Source organism: Branchiostoma belcheri, unplaced genomic scaffold (assembly GCF_001625305.1).
Source record: "Branchiostoma belcheri isolate BF01 breed outbred unplaced genomic scaffold, Haploidv18h27 scaffold3, whole genome shotgun sequence".
NCBI lineage: Eukaryota > Metazoa > Chordata > Leptocardii > Amphioxiformes > Branchiostomatidae > Branchiostoma > Branchiostoma belcheri.
Genome location: NW_017803909.1, coordinates 43,312 through 64,947, shown reverse-complemented (window position 1 = coordinate 64,947; position 21,636 = coordinate 43,312). Strand labels below are relative to the sequence as shown.

The 21,636-nt window shown below is 41.3% G+C and overlaps 2 protein-coding genes across 4 annotated transcripts in view; one reads left to right on the top strand and one right to left on the bottom strand.

Annotated features, from left to right (window-relative positions):
- Positions 1-117: 117 nt before the first annotated feature.
- On the bottom strand, positions 118-2,193 carry LOC109473440 (transport and Golgi organization 2 homolog). Its single transcript, XM_019773300.1, has 2 exons — positions 1,839-2,193; positions 118-1,100 (listed from the first exon to the last, which is right to left on the bottom strand). The coding sequence occupies exons 1-2, from the start codon at positions 2,011-2,013 to the stop codon at positions 400-402; spliced, it is 876 nt and encodes a 291-aa protein (XP_019628859.1). The 5' UTR covers positions 2,014-2,193; the 3' UTR covers positions 118-399.
- A 260-nt stretch (positions 2,194-2,453) lies between these two features.
- LOC109473969 (GDP-mannose 4,6 dehydratase-like) overlaps positions 2,454-21,636 on the top strand; it is a 43,746-nt gene continuing 24,563 nt past the window's right edge. For 2 of the 3 annotated variants that reach the window (XM_019774160.1, XM_019774159.1), the window contains exons 1-9: positions 2,454-2,567; positions 4,308-4,352; positions 4,543-4,630; positions 4,929-4,993; positions 5,136-5,183; positions 5,749-5,941; positions 6,666-6,770; positions 6,949-7,076; positions 20,350-20,468. In XM_019774160.1, coding sequence (XP_019629719.1) covers positions 2,466-2,567; positions 4,308-4,352; positions 4,543-4,630; positions 4,929-4,993; positions 5,136-5,183; positions 5,749-5,941; positions 6,666-6,770; positions 6,949-7,076; positions 20,350-20,468 — 893 coding nt within the window. In that variant the 5' untranslated portion in view covers positions 2,454-2,465. Of the gene's footprint in view, positions 2,568-4,307; positions 4,353-4,542; positions 4,631-4,928; positions 4,994-5,135; positions 5,184-5,748; positions 5,942-6,665; positions 6,771-6,948; positions 7,077-13,703; positions 13,824-17,728; positions 17,827-20,349; positions 20,469-21,636 lie in introns of those variants that run through there. The other variant, XM_019774161.1, reaches the window with a different exon arrangement.

The window sequence follows — 21,636 nt, the reverse complement described above, 5'->3', positions numbered from 1 at the left end:
ATGAAACTCAGAAAAAGTGAGTAAGTTACTGTTTTGTAAAATTGAGGTAGACTTAGTGGTCAGAGAAGTAGTAATTTGTGTGTGCCCAAGTAACCTTACAAGTTACAAGGTATGGCTCACCTTTTCTAATAAAAGGACTTCATGATTAGAAAATTTTGTTGAGGACTGATGGGTTTTACTAAATTACATATATATGTCTGTACTGGTTTGTAATGTCTGAAAGCTTACACTAGTCAGATTTGTAAATGTATTCTTCCACACGCATTTTTGTTACTAGTAACTGTGATATTCTTGTTTCTTCACTTCTTAAATGTAGGATTTTTCTCTTGAGATGTAATGAGATATCTATGTATGTAACAACCTTGCACTGTCCACCCTGCCTGACCAGTGGGAGGGCTGCTAGATGTGCGATTTAGTCAGCCTACACTTGAGATCAAATTCAAACTTGTTCACCTCCCACTCAGGATTGTCAATATCTATAGGCTGTTTCAATGTCTTCTCAAGGAATGTGACATGATCATTCTGATCAACTAGAATGACTGTATTGGTTCTTGTCCCGTAGTTCGCTCGTTTTGGTGTCCGCACACAGATGGCAGTATACCCATGTCGCACAGTTTCCGACAAATGAGTTCCCTGCAGCTTCACTTGTGGGTCATCAGGAAATTGCACGTTGTTATCAAGAAGTTGCAAGAGACTCTCAATAAAAACATCCTTGTCACCCTCCTCCTTGTCTTGTAGAATCTCCCGGAACAACTTCTCCCCGTTGTTTGCCTTTTGAAATGGTGTGTGAAGTAGGGAGTTACTGATGACATACTGGCCTGGAGACAAGAGCTTTGGACCTTCTTGAGAAACATTGCTGTAATAGGCCAGACCCGTGTCTTGAGTCAGATCCATAGTCACCAGGTTAAAACCATTGAAAAGGTGACCTTCTTTAGCAAGGTCTTCGAGATAAGCCATCGGTGTTTGGTCCCCTCTTAGGAAGTCAGTGATGAGACTTCCCCTGCCTTTAGCGTTGGGGTCTTGTATAGGCTGCAGGATGTTGGTCAGGGCTGACAGCCGGCCTGTTTCTGCAATACCGATCCAGGTGCCTCCTTCCCTTCCTGGTTTAAACAGAAGAGCAAACAAAACTGTAAGTTATACTAGTGCTGTAGTCACAGAGGTTAGAACCACATTGTAGTAATATGCCAATGTTGCCAGAGGTGAGTTTTAAGCTACCCATGAAAACTTACAGTGAACACTACCCTTTCATAAACTCCAAGCAGATCCTAGGGTGGTCAGGCAGTATCCGTTTGGCCCGAGGAATGACCATCCACCTCAGACCGATGGATACTGCTTTACCACCCTGGGATCTGCTTGGAGATTAACCTACATGTCTATGCTGATATGGCTCACGTTAATGTTACCATAGGTCATTTAGGTTACTACATGTATTTAGGTCAGTAGTATCAAACGTTTATCTCAAAGCATATCCTCAGGTGGTAAGGCAGTATCCATTGGCCCCAGGAGTGACCATCAGCCACCATTACCCGGTGGGCAATGCCATTGGTGGCTGATTGACCCTGCTGGTCAACAGGTAAACAGCTTACCACCCCCCCCCCCAGAGACTTGCCATTGAGATAAACGTTTGATGTCTCTGCTCACTGTCTCACGTTATTACCATAGATTACTAGGTTACTATTTAGGTCAGTAGTATCAAGGACATTATACTAACTACGTCCTTGGAAGTATCAAACGTTTATACCATACCAATGGCAAGTCCCTGGGGTGTTTAGCTGTTACCTAAATAAGGCATGGGGGGAAACGACCTGCTACCAGTGAGAACGTATCATTCCACTCACCCGGTTCCATGTCCAGGCCACTCACAACTCTCGGGTTTTCTCCCCAGAAGTGCGCGGGTTTGGCAGGCCGGTGGTAGTACTCGTCTCTGTTGGCAGCCAGGACAAGTTTGTACCGGTCACCTGGGGCAGCGGTAACGGTACAGGCCGGCTCAAACTTCACGAAAAGAATACACATGTTTGAGTCTGACCCTGCTTTCTCCCAAGGTACAGCGATCAAACGTTACAATCTGTCGATGGAGTTATGCAGGGGGAGAGAACAATTTGGGGTGAAAAATGAAGAGGAACTGGTCCTGTGTCCCAACACGGAAACGTCCAAAATGTCGTCTGCTCCAAATGGCGCAGGCGCAGTGTGAAATTGCGGTACGTTAATCTCTATTTGCAGACTCCTTGGAAGGGTTTTTAAAAAAGAATTCAGACAATCGCGATGGTAAATATGTACAAAACCAAATGTATAACATTATACGTATTAGAACACTACAGTAACAAGAAAAACTGTAAAAGAAAACTATCAAACATTAAAGCTCACCGAAAAATTGTATGATACCGTCGCGGAGTCTGATGTGGAGGCTAATTTCTTACCCCAAAATAAACCCCCCATGCTTTGAATGGAACAATCCCAGATCCAATATGGCTGAGAAGAGGCCCGCTGAATTTGAAGAAGACACAAAAGAGGGAAATGGACCCCGAAGAACAAGAAAAGTAGCCCTAATCACGGGAATAAGTGGACAGGTAAGTGTAAGAGCAACTATAGCGACTTAATTCATGTGTGGAGCGTTTCCAGTGCGTGTTGGTTGGACAGAAATGCTCTTCAAAAATGGGACCAAGGACTTGGCCATGGGACCTGATAAGTGGTGTTGTTTACAAACATACATGTATTCTCTTGGATGCGAGTCTTCTATATAATGATGTACGTCACAAATATTGAATAAGAATTTAGTGTCCAATCTTAGTAGTCACATTCTGACGATTTATCGTAGTGTTTTAATGAATGAAACGACCTCAGTGTTTTTCAAGACGTGACGTGGCAAATACCAGTTTGACCGGTATAGCCTCTTCTGTATATTATCCTTGGGTATACATGTAGTAATCTCCAAGCAGATAACATGGTGGCAAGGCAGCAGTATCCATTGGCCAGAAGAGTGTCCATTAGCCACCACAGTGGCCATGCAAACTCCTCTGGCAGTAATGCACACTGCCTTGCCACCGAAAGAGATCTGCTTGGAGAATACCAGTATAGTGCAAGAACAATATCTCCAAGCAGATCTTTTGGGTGGTTGCAAAGACAGTATCAAGTTGGCCAGGCAAAATCCATTTGCCAGGCAGTGGCAAATGGATGCTGCTTGGCTAATACACTGCACTGTTTTTGCAGCCACCCAAAAGATCTGCTTGGAGATTAACAACATTAACAGCTGTTAGCCTAGCCGTGGCGACTCAGGAAGCCTCTTTAATACTTTCTGAGTCGCCACGGCTACTGTTAGGCTAGATTATCCAACATTCATGTGACCTTTACAATGTATGTTTATGTTACACACTTCTGTTGTGTCAACCAACCTGTACCAAAGCCATTAGACCTAAAGTGTTTAAATTGCTCCTTGGGTTCCATCACTACACCGTCTTAATTGGGAAATTACTAGAATACATGAATCAGTGGCCTGGTGCTGATAGTAATTACTAGTATTTTGATTGCTGCACAGTTGTCAGTAGTAGCTTGTTTGTTTTGCATAAAACATGCCAGTTTTTGAGAGCTGGAGAGGGTTCCTCAAACACGTAGCCTCCAGCGTTATGTCCTATCCGACACAACATTCCTAGGCCTGCACCTCGAGGCAACACTGGGCCTGTCAGGGATTCAAACCTAGAACCTTCAGTTTCTAAGTCAACAAGACTAACCTCAAGATCACCTTACCACCAGAAATAACATTGTGAAGACTTACATCCTCACAGAGTAACATCAGTCATTTTTGTTATTGTTCTATGAATACTACTACTGCGTAATCTCATTTCTGCATGGATGCTTCTCATAACTATAGAGGGATGACACCACACGGTCACCCTATTCATTTTGCTTGAATGCACAATGTGTCTTTAGGCAAAATCAAACTGCAGAAGGCATCACAATTGTTTACAGTTGTCTAAAGGGGCCTTATTGTAAATCTACAATGAAGTTGTGAAAAACCATTTTTTTGTTTGTTTGTTGATAAAATGAATGTTCTTATGCACAGTCATTGTTATATGTACAGCTGTCACACTTAATTGTTGTAGAAACAGCTGGATACCTGGTAAAAAGGGCATTCAAATGTTACCTGTTTAGCCCAGATGGTTAATTGGTCAAAATCTACAAATGTAGGTGTGGGTGTGAAAGTGCAACAGAGTGCAAGTAATGACATAAATGTAAGATATCTGCCATATTACTAGTAACATTACATATTACTGTGATGCATTTCATGCACCTATCTTTTTCTTACCCTGCAGGATGGGTCTTACCTGGCAGAGTTCCTGATAGACAAGGGCTATGTGGTAAGGACAGCTACAGGATCATTTCAAGAATTTGACAAATGATAAGAAGGCTGTATATTGTTTAAAACAGAAGTATGATAACACTTGCAATTTTTCGTGCATTACTATAAAAAAAGTTATGTGTTGAATGTAAGTTGCTGTCTGAATAACTGGAATGGAATATTTGAGGCATTCATGTTGTTTTTTTCAGGTCCATGGTATTATCAGAAGAGCCTCTACCTTTAACACTGGTCGGATTGAACACCTGTACAAGAACCCTTTTGGCCATTTTGAAGGAGGTACACATGGTTCCCCTCTTCCCATACTTGATGGGCAAATACAAGCCTTTGTTTTCATTTCTAAGCAAAAAAAACAAAACATGTTGAAATGCATTCATATTTAAGGACAAGTAGCATTAGCATTATACACAATAACTTTATTGACACAACAAAAGTACAGTGACTTTCATAAGATCTATAACTAAACATACAGATGTTTATATATGTTACAATGTCAACAAATGTGGCCTTTATCATAGTAAGGGTAATGTTTTTATGTTAACTCTTTATTATATGCATGTGTTGTTGTTTTTTTCAGACAATTTCCACCTCCACTATGGAGATATGACAGACAGCACCTGCCTAGTTAAGATTATAACAGAGGTAAGTAGAGAGATATTGGATATGTGTGTCTGTGTTCTGGTTCCTGTATTGTGTTATGTTCTGATGGAGTGTTGATCTACTGCATGTAAATGGCGAAAAAGTATGCTTTCCAGTCTGCTGAATTGCTTTCTTTTCCACCCAGGTGCAGCCAGATGAGATTTACAACTTGGCAGCACAGAGCCATGTAAAGGTGAGAGGTGTTATGTTAGATACATTTTTCTTGATGATCAACAGAAGGTGCTGCAGTACATGGGGATCCTATCGTAGATTTTCTGGTTCTGTATCTGCACCCACACAGGATTTTATCATATTGATTGAAGGAGACCATATGTAAATGTACCCAGAACTTTCCCAAAATTTAAATCATTCCAACATGAAAAATCACACAGATCTGTTTTTTTATTATTTATCATGACGACAGACCAACCAAGCAAAACACAAAAATGACTAGATATATGGAATCTTAGTTTGTATGACACGAATGCCCTTCTTGCAGTGATTGTAGCCTCCTGTGCAGGCTTCCAAGGCTGTGAGTTTTGATATTACATTAACGTGTTGTTTTACAGCCAGAAAACATTACACTGCCAGAGAAGGTTATGCCACGAGAGAGGGTTACCGGTATATCCACCCTCTCTCAAAGCATAACCTTCTCTAGCCGTAGAACATTCTTTGTCAAAACAACACGTTTGCCACAATATCAAAAGTCACACCCACCCGGAAGCCTGCAGTGATTGATGTATGACACCCTCCATCAGGTGTCCTTCGACCTTGCGGAGTACACAGCAGACGTGGACGGCGTTGGCGTGCTGAGGATGTTGGACGCCATCCGGACGACCGGTCTCGTCAGCAAGGTGAAGTTCTACCAGGCGTCCACCAGCGAGATGTACGGACTGGTACAGGAGGTCCCGCAGAAGGAGACCACGCCCTTCTACCCCAGATCACCCTATGGTAGCATTTAGCATTTTCTTTCAATTGTGTTTCTAGCTTTAGCTTTGTATACATCTTGATAAAGGTACAGAAAGAAGCAGTTCATTGTATGTTTCATGAGTGTTACAGAACTACTACGTCTTGCTTGAAGTTGTCTCTATGTTCAATCTGCATTTAGGCTTTGAGATTTGTCAAGACTTGCATTTGTACCATGCCAAACTTGATCACAATGTACATGTACCCTCTTGTGCTATAAAGAATTTTCAAGCTATATTCTGTGCAACTATGAAAACTGCTTTTGCGAAGGAAGACAAGCAAAACTGCTGCATGCATATTACGTCGCGGGCATAGATATGCACTTGGGACATTGCGCAAGCATGTTTAATGTTGCGGGCATGTAGCAGTAGCAGTACAATGTAGCTGGAGCAGTGGCAATATTTGGAGTACAGCTGCCTATAGCATGATTGTAGCCATGGACAAGCAATGCAGGTATTGTATCATATATTTACAATGTATGTTGTTATGTTATGTTATGTTATGTTATGTTATGTTATAATTAAGTTTTGTTTGATAATGCAAGAAACACACATTTTGATACAATAGAAATGCACCATAGGAATCACCTTTTTAAATTTAGAACGCAAGTTGCACAGTGGATAATCTAAAAGAAAGAAAGCTTAGCAGGTTTGAAAAAGACAAACCAATTCACTTTAAGAAGAAGGATTTTTGTTTTCTACCTTCCCAGGAGCAGCGAAGCTTTATGCCTACTGGGTAGTGGTGAACTACAGGGAGGCATACAACATGTTTGCCTGCAATGGTATCCTCTTCAACCACGAGAGTCCCAGGAGGGGTGAGTGTATTAAACAGAATAGCTTTAAATTCCTTTATCTTTTGTATTATCAGAAGAAAGACAAAAATGTTGTGTTGAAAATGCTGTGTTTTAAATATGATATTCTCTGCCTAAACAAGAAATATAATGAGAGTCAACAGGGGAAAGGAATGTGAGAATCATGTTTCTGTCTGGACAGGGGAAACGTTTGTGACCAGGAAAATCACCCGAGGTGTCGCCAAAATCCTGCTGGGTCAGCAGGACGACATTGTGCTGGGGAACCTGGACTCTCAGAGGGACTGGGGACATGCCAAGGACTATATCAGGGTACGTACGGTCTGCCTAACTCTGTAAGTACATGCCAAGGACTATGGCAGGGTACGTACGGTCTGCCTAACTCTGTAAGTACATACCAAGGACTACTAGTGTGTCTAGGTAGGTGGAGTCTGCCTAACTCTGTAAGTACATGCAGGAAGCACTTTGGTTGATAGATTATAAATTTTTTGCCTAGCTAGTCAAATTTTTGACGACCAATAGTACCTGCAGAATAAACCTCTGCCAGGAATCCTTAGAAACATTACTGGATCTGGATTCGGTTCAAAATTTTACCACCTGCCAATTGCAGAAAAAAATGGCAAACTCAATTCTCAAATCTCACAGTCAAAAAGTCAAAATATCTGAGTTACCCTGTTGACAAACAAGTCAACCAGCACTACTGACAAGTCCTCTCCTGAACTGAGTTATTGTGTAGTTTTTTTCCAGCTGCCTCCTGCACTTTCATTGCCAAGTCTGTCTGTGAATTGGCCTTGATGCCAACAGAACTAATTTTATTCCCACTCACCTGACATAAGCCAGCTGTAGGGGGTCTGAATCAGTTGTTCCATGCCCAGGGGAGCATCTGTATTGAGATAGCCTCAGTGTGTAGTTCAAACTGTAGTTTCCAGCACAGAGGGAATATCAGATGGTTGTTGTGTGGCTGATGTTTGAGTGGTGAAGTGTCAATGACAGGGTGTAGGTATAAACAGAAGATATGAGCCTTGTCAATGGATGCTGTAGACCAAGGCTTAGAACTGGAACTATTGGTTCAGGGCATGAAATACAGTACAATGTATGCTGTAGGCAAAGAAACTAGTGAAATAATTCAAAGCCTCAATCCTGGTATTCTATGTAGAAAGTCTCTGTGTAGTACAACCTGTCTTTTTGTTGAGGTTATAGGTCAATACCACTTAAGACTACAAGTATCGCTACCTACTTTGAAAGAAAGGGCAGAGATCCTGAGTTCATAAGGGCAATGCCCTCCTTCTTTCCTGTTGTCTGAACAGAAAGCCTTAGAGCTGTGTGCCTTAGTCCTGTACTTTTGTATTTGGCCCAATTTGGCTTCAATATCCCTTTTAAGTACACTGTAATGTTTCAGTTGTCCTTTGACAATGGCAATATCATATCTATGCAACGACTCTGTTTCTTCCATAATACACAATATAATAGGCTCAAGAACTTTCTCAGAAATTTCAAATGTATGGTTTTTCTGATGCCACTCAGTCCTTACTAACTAAGTTGGTTCCATCCAATCCAATTTTCATCCCAGCTATCTTGCAACACAATTACCATAGCCCTTTCTGAGAATCTGTGGGAAGACAAATTAGTTTTCCATTGCTGAAGGTCAGCCCTTGTCACAACTGTTTAAGATAAGTTGAAGTGCTATGTGCTAATGATATAATACCCACTACACCTCTGGAGAACTGATTAAACTCTGGAACAGCCCAAGTACAAATGAAGATTAATTGGCACCAAGACCACCTGGATACTGTAACCAAATCTTCAGGTATCGCCTTTTGGCTACAAGATGGAAAATTGCTCCTTGTAACCTTGGTGTTGACCTCAGGATGTCAGCCCAATGCCACTTGGTCTCCAACCTTGCCCCCAGGGTCCATTTCAAATTAACCCCTGCAGAAACACAAGAGGTCTGGTGGTTTTGTACCCCCTTATCTGATGACCCCCCACATGCTGAGAATAATGGGAGATTTCAAGTGCTTGTTGGGAACTAGGGTGAGACCACTTTAGATGCTGATGTGTGATAAAGAGGTGGAACTTGACACAGAAGATTGGTTTTGCCCAATCCTCATGGTCTTATTCAAGACTAGCTATTAACTAGCAGGGCTCTGGTGGAGCCTGGATGAAGAGGATTCAAAGGACATTGAAGAGTGGCTGGTCTTCCAGGAAACTGGTTGAGGAACCGTGATGAATATGCAGTAGACAACTCATGGTACAGCTCTTTTATGACAGGGGGATATGTCATCAATGAAGTTCAAAATTTGGGGTACCTGGTAGTTTTTCAGTGGAACGTGGAAACCAGAATCAGTATGTTAACTTGATTTATCTAGAATTATCCCTATGCATTTTGACTTTGTTTTACCTCATATTTTCACTAAATGAATTTTTTTAGTGTATTTTGGAAATAGGTACACAGCACATAACTTGGCTCAAGTTTCGAGTACCTCTGTTGCCAGCAGACAGCTCCCCCTATCAAGTCCTATAAGAACTTCAGTGTTGCTCAATGATAGCACAGTGTTCAGTGTGAACTCAATGATAGCACATAAACTAAACATTAAATGACAGAAAAGCCAGTCTACCTATAATTACTCTGCCAAGCAACACCCTTTGTGTCATATATGACCTGACTTAGAACTTACAATACATAAACTCAAGGCTTTATACTGTGGCAAATACCTTTAGAAACCCCAATATCAGCATCACGGACATTCTGTACCCATTCACTTGGTCTGAACAGTTCCAAGGAAAGGAGCACACCTTTCATCACCTGTGCAGTGATTCATTGCCAGTGTTGGTGGCACAAAATACCCAAGGTCACTGACAAGGTCGTCAACTGACAGGAGTCAAACGGTTCCGCTGGAAGGTCATTCCGGGGACAGATTTCCCTGCATGCTTTGGGGCAGGCTCTGCTTGTTTATCGAGTTCTGTAACCTTTTCATTGCTGTCTATAGGAAACAATTTTATAGTAAAGCAACAGTTTCAGCATACTTTTTTTGCAAGTGATTTGAAACTACTAAAACATCTGTTTTTAACCATTTTTGAAAGCTCAATTTTTACTTTAAATTACTCTGGATTTGTATAGTTAGGCAAAATTGTTATCTGTGCAGCACGTTTGACATGTGATTTGAAACAGTAGTGTTAGGCATTTGTCAGGATACCTGTTGGTGGGCTGCATTCTTTGGTACATGAACTGCTGTAATTCAGACATTGTAGCTCCAACACTGTAGGCAATTCTATGAGATATCTTCAAAAAATGAAATAATCTCTTAATACCAATAATCTTTATTTAGTCGTTACAAGGAAGGAGGAATTTTATAACACACTTATCCATCACTACATACAGTATATGTATACATGTTTTCATCTTCAATTGGCTAAGAATTAACTCTTTCAACAAGTGTAATTAACTAACACAACCATGTTTACATCACTAGCTATAGACATGAGAGCATACTCTACCAAGAGAGCTACACAAGATCATGTCTGATGCATATAAACACTATAAACACTGTGATAACCAACTCTTAAATGACATGTACATTTTTTTCACATAATATTAAATCATAGTAGCAGCACTGCTATCTGTGTATGAACTTTCACTTTACATGGAAGCATGTCCTTATCACCCTTTGTGTAAAGTTTGGCATCTTGGTTGGTAAGTCAGAATCAGCTGTTCACTGTTTTGGGCTAAACACGTACTTAGTGCTGCTGTGGAAAGAAGTATTTGGGAAGAGTAGGCTTGTAGAGAGACATGTTCAGGAAACGTCCATGGTCAGCTGAACTCTGATGAAGGAGGTGGTACAGGAGGGTGGTTTCATACTTGCTACTGTATGAAGTCTCTAAATTCTAGTAGTTTCAGCAGGTTTGTAGATGTTGTATGGAGGTCTTTGTCGTTTGTTACAAAAAAAAAGTCTTGTATCTTACACCCACTATCCAGTTTAGCGTCTGTTGTTCCCCGTCTCCTGAGAGTTAGACATGCTTACACACTGATGCTGAGGCTTGAAGACAGCCCACGTTTTGCCTCTATCCTGTTGGATGCTATGTAAATTTAGGTGGTGGAAGTCCTCCCTATGTTATCCATCCATCTCTTCCTTAAATGCCCTTGTAGGTTTTTCTCTTTCACATCCAGTGTGATCTGTTGATGTTTAACTTTGGTAACTTTTCAGCTGCCTTACTAGGGATGTAATTGACTCTGCTACATACTACCCTTACCCTCACAGAAACAGTATGTGCTTTGTTACACAATTTCAAAATGATATCACTCGCACGAAATGTTTGAGGATTTCATTTCAGGTGAGGTAAGTTTTATTCTGAATTTTTTTTCCTTCTTGTCTTTTTTTTTTGATATTAACAAGAAGTTGGTCAAGCCTAGGAGGAATTTATGTTTCCTTCCTAAATTGCAAGTGTAGTGCTTTGTTCAGATGCCTCCCAATCTCCATTTGATGTCAAGAAATTTATGATCAGGTGATTATCTGATGTCTGTTATGTTTTTCTTGTCGGCTTGGTTGAAAACAGAGAGTGAATAAATTCTCAGAAGTCTGTTATGTGTCCCTTATCAGGTTTGTAGAATCCCATAGGAAATAGCCAATTAATCTGTCACAAACACTTAAGGGAAGTAGTGAAACTTACTTGTCACTACAACAGGCCTGCATCACTGGCACATGATTAGGTAAGTGTACAAAGAGTGATGATGATAGAGTGTCACTGAGTGCTTTGATCAGGTCTTTGTAAAGGAAACCAACTAGAACTCGAACCAACTAGAAGACAGCAACATGGAGAAATACACTTTCTTCAGTAGTTATGGATGACAGGAACTGAAGAATAACTGAAAAAGTATAGATATGGACAGATTGCAGTTTCGTAGTTTGAATTTTTCTAGAGGAAATCAATTAATGTTTTTTTAAGGAATTCCAACGAAGATTAGTGAGTATAGTTCATAAAGATTTTTTTTTAAAGCTACCATTTGTTACCAGGATAACCCTGACCCTTTTGCCCTTTCACATCAGGGTGGTAGAGGGGAGGTAGGAGATATACAGGGCAGTTTGGCCGGCCATGTAGCAGTTCCTGTATATCTGTGCATGTGTCAGGGATCCAGGCTGAGCCATGCCGCTGCTATCAGCAGTAGAAGGTCTACATCCCCATGTCAGGAAGTCAGCCTGTCTGATGGCTTACATCTGCCCGGAGAGGTTACAGTGCAGAGGAGAATGGTCCTGGTATTAGCTGCATCAGCTAGAGAACCTCTACCTAACGTTACATGCAGGTGTCAGATGGAAAGTGAAATGATTCTACATATGGTAATGAGCTCTCAAAGCCATCACTTCACCAAAATATAAAGACTAGAAGTATTTTTCCTTGAGGTGAAGACCAGAAGTCTTTTTCCTCAGTATTTTTGCAAACCTTCCTTCCCTGTTCTCCAAAGGATACAGTACACAAGTTGCCACATCATGCTTTTGCAAATTTCTAGGATAGCAAACAGTTTTGTCTCACCACTCGGCACACTCCTAACACCACAGAGAGAGATGGTTGGTAGATTTGAAATGACCCAAATCCAATGGGCAGCCTGGGAGACAGCCGGGCCAGCTGACAGACATCACCACAGAGCTGCCATGTCAACTGTTCAAGTTGAAACGTTTGACCCCGGGTCACGTGCTACAAAACGTCTCCTACAGCGTTGGAGTCCAACCCTCTACCCAACAAGCTGTCATCAGATGCCTTAGATTGTTCAAAACAAGTTCACAAAGGGACAAAACACCAGACCTAGGTTGGAAGCATTTCTGGGATGGCATTCTCCTTAGACCCTGCTCTAATTTCAGCCGACAAATTGCTCCCTTAAGTCTGGTGGGTGTAGGTGAACTTTGCGCCGACCTTCAACAAGGTGGGTTTACAAGGGCAGGAACACCCAACATGGGCCACACCCTCTACTGGTAACCATGGTAACAGACTGATCAGTCCTCCAGAACTCTCTCTGAGGGGGAGGAGGGGGGATGATGTTTCAATGACCTTGATCTAGATTGTAAAACTATTTAATGTGTTTATCTCCTATATTCATATGTCGGGACCTTAAGGTCTTGTCACAAATGTCAAAGTTAAGGAGATAAAGTTAAGGAGGTGTTTCACATGTCTTCTTTTTATGAAGGAAGTTGATAACTTCTTTTGGGTGAAAATCAAACAGGGACCAATATCTGAGTGTCTAGAACTAGATGTTTGAGAAGACCCATGTGTTGGTAGCATACCGCAGTTCCTAACTTGTTTATAGTTATGGTTGCCATGGTAACACGTCCTGCTGACATCTGGCGGAAGTACACATGCTTGCCATTGGCCCATGGCCTGGCACTTCCCCATCTCTATCGTGAATGTTTGGGTCACATCCTGTTCCCTCTATAACAGTTGTTTGACCTCCTGACTTGTGATTCCACAGTCAAGGCCTGACAGTGTAACACTGACACAAGTGCTGGTACTACATGTATGTAGTATCATTATATAAGGGGTAAAATGTCAAAGCAGGACACATCCACATACATGATGCCATGTCATGCAGGAACAAACATATACCAGTAGTCAGTAAAGTATGCAGTTATGTCTCCATATGACCTTGAGAGAAGAAACAGTAATCAACAGTAGATGAACAATAGTGCACAGTCAACAGTCGTTGGAAAGGTACCCCAAAAATAAAGAGATGTGTCATGGAGCTTGTTATGGGGCTATTTCAAATGCTTCAAGTATGAAATAATCAGGAAAATCCAGACTTCCCTTGGTATCATTTGATGTCCTCATTCAAAGTTCAAATTTTTCCCAATCCTTTACTACATGACTGATATATCTGCAGTACAACGTATCGTGAATGGTCTGACTTGTTCTCTCTCCAGACTGTGTTTCATGTTTTTTCTTTCTATCCCTCCCCAGGCCATGTGGATGATGCTTCAGCACCAGGTGGCCAGAAGACTTTGTTATCAGCACGGGCACAGTGCACAGTGTCAGGGAGTTTGTGGTCGCCTCCTTCAAGCACATCGGAGTGGACATTATGTAAGTATGACTGAAAGTGCTAGTATGTAACGTTGTAATAAAAATAACTAAAATCTATGATGAAATCTATGTGGAGTCTATGTGGAGAGGTTAGGGTCAGTGTGTACAGATGTAAAGACTGCCCAGACAGTCCCAGAGCTTCCTTTCATTGGAAACAGCCATAGTGGCGGTGAGAATATCAGTGGAAAGGGATGTTGTCTGATGTTCTCTGTCCTCTGGTGGTTTTACACAGATCCCTCTGTAAGATTGTAGACAATGAAACATGTGATAGCAATCTGCATTCTTCCTCCAACATTGCCCCCATTCCTGTTCCCCACAGCATCACTGACTCTGTAAAGATGTGTTTTGAGTCGAGGTCGGAAGTATAAACCTCAGGTGGAAGGCCAGGATATTTTCAAATACGGTGTCCAATAGCAGGGTTGATGTCATATCCTAGAAATTCCATTCCACCTCTGGTTACACAACAGTTGTTGAGTAATTATCCCGGAAGCCTTCAATTAACCTGGTGTTTAGCTGAGGATTGTTGGAAGTGCAGGAATATCGTTTGTCATACCTACGGCTATTCTGGGGTGAACCTGGGCTTGTTTGATGTTGAGTAGTAAGGTAGACATCTCTGTGGTTCAGTGTCCCCTGTGAATTGGGGACACAGTTGACCAAAAATGGACACGGGGATCCTGCTAGATATATAAGTTTAGTAATATTTTTGTATAGTATCAGGATGCAATTCAAGCAACTCAGGCCTACAAGTTCCTTTTTTGATAAACTTCAACTCAACTGGGTATGTGCATGTATTGAACTGTAATGATTTCAATGTAGTTTGTGACTGAAAGTTGGGATTTGTAACTGCCTGCTGTTATTATTTTGTACAATGGAGACTGGTATACTACAAGTAATCGTGAAACTTTGCCAACTCACATTCATGTAAATAGATTCTCCCACCACATCTTGTCCAGAAAGGTGCTATGAATTTCTTCTATGTTTTATTGTTTATAAAAAATTATTTTGAGTGACAAACCTCCGGATTCACCGCAAGAAGTTAACTACTTAATTATCTAAAGCAGGAATCGATCCCAGAACCTCTGGTCCACCACTTGATCATGAAGCACAACCACAGAGATAAGACCTCCCATTCTGAGGTCCTGCCCTTCTCCCACACTGTAGACCTGAGGCACAGTGCCCCTGTTTGCTCGTGTGTGTGGGCATAAGTATGAAAACACTTCAGCTTTCTGTGAAAATGTTTAGTTTAGACATGGAAAGAGGATAGACCATTTGAACACACACACAATGCAGTTTTGATGGTTTACTACAGCCATGTGTACAGTTAGGGAAAAAACAATCTACCAAACATCAAGCTGGCATTCAAACTATTGTATATTTCTATGAAATTTGGAAGGTTATGTTGCCACATGGAGAGTTCCTCCATCTGTAAACTCTGAGCTGAGTTCTGTCATAACCCTATTATTGTGCAGGTGGGAGTGTTACACCAGGGAGAGGGGGAGGGTGTGAGCTACAGGGTTCAGAAAGATAACTTGTCAGGTGTGGAAAGCTGCCACAGCCTGTATGAATACATGCCCAGTATTTTGTCATGGTGAAAGACAGATGGTTTACCTCCAGAAAACGATTTACAAATTTTTACTGGTTCATGACTGATAGCGATACATATATGACATGGGGAATATAAAATTTCTTTAATTGTATCTTTACACCTGGTCAGTAGAATCAAGGAGGTTATGTTGATACAATTGAACAAAGGAAATTGTATTTTCATTATACAGATAATTAAGTGGAAACAGGTTTTAAAGACAAGTAGTTAAGGTAAACAAAAAAGTGTAAAGAACACAGAAGGTTGTGATAAAATGTGGAATCGATGATGATAAACCATTGCAACATTCTCTCAAGTACAGTATGTTTTTGAAATAAATGTTGGAACTTCGCTATTTCTATTCAGTAAGAATCAAACTAACAATATGATTTTTAATATGTTCCATACTTTACAAGGACATCATGAAAACAAAGGTGTGGGTTTCCAGTCCATCAAAGGTGTTGACAAGTTGGGTGGGTCCTGTCCAAGATTTAAGGCCAGTCTTCATATGTGGAGGGGATCAAATTTTGTACCAACAAGCATCTTACACAGAGGGTGTGAAGGGGTTTCATCAAATTTTAATTGTTGCAAAATGTCAAAATGAGGTTTGGGAATTGTTGCCCAAGAAACTCAATTTACACTCACTTTTGAAAATACTTGTTCACTTCAGATGAAATTTTTTGCTCGCTTTTAAAATGTTCTCTAGTTTTTTGTAGACAACAGATTTGAGAAACCCTTTCCACAGCCTCGTCCAGGTGGAGAGCCAACCACTGGCTGTCTTACATCAATGAGACAGGGTCAGCATGATCACTAGCAGCAGAACTTAATCAAGATATCTGAAGTGATTGGGCTTGTAGCTGGGTGGGACATAAATTCCAGGCATGTTTACAGTTCACTGTGACACACAGGCCTCTCTAGGCACTTATTTCTCTCCTACATGGTGATAGGACAGTAAATAAGTCTCAACACCTACAGGTTTGGAGGAATTTGGTTATTAGAAACCATTTCTACATTGTAACTTACAGCGAGTTAGTCAAAGTTACATATGCCCTATGTAACCAAAGTTGGTGGGGTAATGATGGGCTAAAAACAACATGATCAATAAGTTAGGGAAAAATTTTGTGTCTTTACTGTTGCAACATTTCCATTAGCATAACCCTAAATGAGGGATAGCGTAACTCTAAATTAAGGTTAAGTGTAACCCTAAATTAGGGTTAGGCGTAACCCTAAAATAGGGTTAGCATAACCCTAAATTAAGGTTAGCATAGCCCAGAATTAAGGTTAGCATAGCCCTAAATAGGGTTAGCGTAGCCATAACTTAGGGTTAGTGTAAAAATACTCCTGTAGTGCTAGTGCAGTGCTGTCCACTGAACTTGTTGTACAAACAAAATCAGCAACAAAACCAGATTTCGACCAGAGGTTTACGAGAAACATGTCCTTCCAGAGGGAACAAATGGACAGGGTTTTCTGCCGACTTTCTTCTCAGCTGAACCATGAGCCATGTTGGTGGGCCGGTGCTGTAAATGTGAGGAGCAGGGATCTGTAGATGTACATGTGTAGAAGTAAAGAGTCGTTTCCCACCCCTGCATCTGTGTCCAGGAAGTTTTGCTCACTCCACCATGCGAGGGCACCTTTCTTCTCTCCTGACCCATAGAACGGGAAACTTTTGCAGAGGTGCCCAAGCTGGAAACCAGCAGTAGTAAGTGGAGGACCAGTCTAGGACAGGACCATGTGGGGAGGTTTTAAATAGAAGAAACACCCTTCTCATGCGATAGGTTTCCTAAGTACGGCTTATAATTGCACACTCCCCTAACCACTATCTTCAAGTTCAAGTGCTGTACTGGTAATTCTCGATTTTTCATAGTACTTTCATGTTTGCAGTTCTGCGGTCAGTGCTGTACCTTAAACGTATCATTATCATGAACAAATAATTAGCCAACTTTCTTTTTTCTGCACCTCCCGATACTGCGAACATATAGTTTCATGAATATGTCCTTTTTTCTCAGACCGCTAACTTTTGCTACCACAAACATAAAGTGAATTACAGTACATGTAGATGAAGATTTTTTAAATTCTCCATACATTAATAACCAGCTCCTGTCCTTGAACAAGGGTTGAAAAGTAAACTCTCAGTGCTCTAAAGAAAGCGAAAAGAAATTTGATGCTTAAGTCACAAAACAAACAAACAAATTACATAAATCGCAGTAATTGTTTTGTAACCCCTTTGGGGAACCTTGTGTACAGGTTGTCTTCATCACAATATGGATTGATGAAAAAGAGATGAAGTCAATGTTAACCTTTTTCTTTCCTTTATTTTCTTCAGCTGGGAGGGTAAGGGACTGAAGGAGGTTGGGAAGGACAAGGCAACCGGCACTGTGCGAGTCAGGGTGTCCCGGAAGTACTACAGGCCCACAGAAGTGGTGAGTACAGTACTCTCACTCAGTAAAACTTGATGATCAACTTGTAATGTTTATGTTATGTCTTCTATACTGTATTGTAGCAGCACATACATGTAAGAGGTGTCACCAAAAGTTACAGCTGTGAAAGAAATGATGATCCATAGCCCACTCTTTCTTAGAGGGTGGTCTCCTGTGCACTTGGAGGAAGAGTCATTCTAAATAGACTATAATCAGAGTCATGTGGTTGTGGTCGATGTTTATGTTCCATGTCCCACTGTTTACTGGTTAATATGAGAAAAAGTGGTGACTCATACTAACACGATGTCACACACATGTCTCTCCTATCACTGATGACTCTTGCAGGTGACATCTCCCAGAGAANCCAACTAGAACTCGAACCAACTAGAAGACAGCAACATGGAGAAATACACTTTCTTCAGTAGTTATGGATGACAGGAACTGAAGAATAACTGAAAAAGTATAGATATGGACAGATTGCAGTTTCGTAGTTTGAATTTTTCTAGAGGAAATCAATTAATGTTTTTTTAAGGAATTCCAACGAAGATTAGTGAGTATAGTTCATAAAGATTTTTTTTAAAGCTACCATTTGTTACCAGGATAACCCTGACCCTTTTGCCCTTTCACATCAGGGTGGTAGAGGGGAGGTAGGAGATATACAGGGCAGTTTGGCCGGCCATGTAGCAGTTCCTGTATATCTGTGCATGTGTCAGGGATCCAGGCTGAGCCATGCCGCTGCTATCAGCAGTAGAAGGTCTACATCCCCATGTCAGGAAGTCAGCCTGTCTGATGGCTTACATCTGCCCAGAGAGGTTACCGTGCAGAGGAGAATGGTCCTGGTATTAGCTGCATCAGCTAGAGAACCTCTACCTAACGTTACATGCAGGTGTCAGATGGAAAGTGAAATTCCTCTCATGGTAATGTAGCTTAATGAGCTCTCAAAGCCATCACTTCACCAAGATATAAATACTAGAAGTATTTTTCCTTAAGGTGAAGACCAGAAGTCTTTTTCCTCAGCATTTCTGCAAACCTTCCTTCCCTGTTCTCCAAATGATGCAGTAGACAAGTTGCCACATCATGCTTTTGCAAATTTCTAGGATAGCAAACAGTTTTGTCTCATCACTCGGCACACTCCTAACACCACAGAGAGAGATGGTTGGTAGATTTGAAATGACCCAAATCCAATGGGCAGCCTGGGAGACAGCCGGGCCAGCTGACAGACATCACCACAGAGCTGCCATGTCAACTGTTCAAGTTGAAACGTTTGACCCCGGGTCACGTGCTACAAAACGTCTCCTACAGCGTTGGAGTCCAACCCTCTACCCAACAAGCTGTCATCAGATGCCTTAGATTGTTCAAAACAAGTTCACAAAGAGACAAAACACCAGACCTAGGTTGGAAGCATTTCTGGGATGGCATTCTCCTTAGACCCTGCTCTAATTTCAGCCGACAAATTGCTCCCTTAAGTCTGGTGGGTGTAGGTGAACTTCAACAAGGTGGGTTTACAAGGGCAGGAACACCCAACATGGGCCACACCCTCTACTGGTAACCATGGTAACAGACTGATCAGTCCTCCAGAACTCTCTCTGAGGGGGAGGAGGGGGGGATGATGTTTCAATGACCTTGATCTAGATTGTAAAACTATTTAATGTGTTTATCTCCTATATTCATATGTCGGGACCTTAAGGTCTTGTCACAAATGTCAAAGTTAAGGAGATAAAGTTAAGGAGGTGTTTCACATGTCTTCTTTTTATGAAGGAAGTTGATAACTTCTTTTGGGTGAAAATCAAACAGGGACCAATATCTGAGTGTCTAGAACTAGATGTTTGAGAAGACCCATGTGTTGGTAGCATACCGCAGTTCCTAGCTTGTTTATAGTTATGGTTGCCATGGCAACATGTCCTGCTGACATCTGGCGGAAGTACACATGCTTGCCATTGGCCCATGGCCTGGCACTTCCCCATCTCTATCATGAATGTTTGGGTCGCATCCTGTTCCCTCTATAACAGTTGTTTGACCTCCTGACTTGTGATTCCACAGTCAAGGCCTGACAGTGTAACACTGACACAAGTGCCGGTACATGTAGTATCATTGTATAAGGGGTAAAATGTCAAAGCAGGACACTTCCACACACCTGATGCCATGTAGCAATGAACATACATGTACCAGTAGTCAGTAAAGTATGCAGTTATGTCTCAATATGTCTCCATATGACCTTGAGAGAAGAAACAGTAATCAACAGTAGATGAACAATAGTGCACAGTCAACAGTCGTTGGAAAGGTACCCCAAAAATAAAGAGATGTGTCATGGAGCTTGTTATGGGGCTATTTCAAATGCTTCAAGTATGAAATAATCAGGAAAATCCAGACTTCCCTTGTTATCATTTGATGTCCTCATTCAAAGTTCAAATTTTTCCCAATCCTTTACTACATGACTGATATATCTGCAGTACAACGTATCGTGAATGGTCTGACTTGTTCTCTCTCCAGACTGTGTTTCATGTTTTTTCTTTCTATCCCTCCCCAGGCCATGTGGATGATGCTTCAGCACCAGGTGCCAGAAGACTTTGTTATCAGCACGGGCACAGTGCACAGTGTCAGGGAGTTTGTGGTCGCCTCCTTCAAGCACATCGGAGTGGACATTATGTAAGTATGACTGAAAGTGCTAGTATGTAACGTTGTATAAAAATAACTAAATCTATGATGGAATCTATTTCTGAGTCTATGTGGACAAGTCAGGGTCAGTGTGTACAGATGTAAAGGTCGCCCAGACAGTCCCAGAGCTTCCTTTCAATGGAGACAGCTATGGCGGAGGTGAGAACGTTAGTGGAAAAGGGTGTTCCAGAGTGACGTTGCTCAGTGGAAAAATGTTCTCTGGTGGTTTTACACAGATCCCTCTGTAAGATTGTAGACAATGAAACATGTGATAGCAATCTGCATTCTTCCTCCAACATTGCCCCCATTCCTGTTCCCCACAGCATCACTGACTCTGTAAAGATGTGTTTTGAGTCGAGGTCGGAAGTATAAACCTCAGGTGGAAAGGCCAGGATATTTTTAAATAGGGTGTCCAATAGCAGGGTTGATGTCATATCCTAGAAATTCCATTCCACCTCTGGTTACACAACAGTTGTTGAGTAATTATCCCGGAAGCCTTCAATTAACCTGGTGTTTAGCTGAAGATTGTTGGAAGTGCAGGAATATCGTTTGTCATACCTACGGCTATTCTGGGGTGAACCTGAGCTTGTTTGATGTTGAGTTGTAGTAAGGTAGACCTCTCTGTGGTTCAGTGTTCCCTGTGAATTAGGGACACACTTGACCAAAAATGGACACGGGGATCCTGCTAGATATATAAGTTTAGTAATATTTTTGTATAGTATCAGGATGCAATTCAAGCAACTCAGGCCTACGAGTTCCTTTTTTGATAAACTTCAACTCAACTGCGTATGTATTGAACTATAATGATTTCAATGTAGTTTGTAACTGAAAGTTGGGATGTTATCATTGCCCACTGTATTTATTTCGTACAATGGAGATTAGTATACTGCTTCTCTAGAGGTAATTGTGAAATTTTGCCAACTCACATTCATGTAAATAGATTCTTCCACCACTTTTTGTTCAGAAAGGTGCTATGAATTTCTTATATGTTTTATTGTTTATAAAAAAACTGTTTTGAGTGACAAGCCTCAGGATTTGCCACATGAAGTTATAAACTACATAATTATCTAAAGCAGGAATCGATCCCAGAACCTCTGGTCCACCACTTGAAGCACAACCACAGAGATATTAAAAAGACCTCCCATTCTGAGGTCCTGCC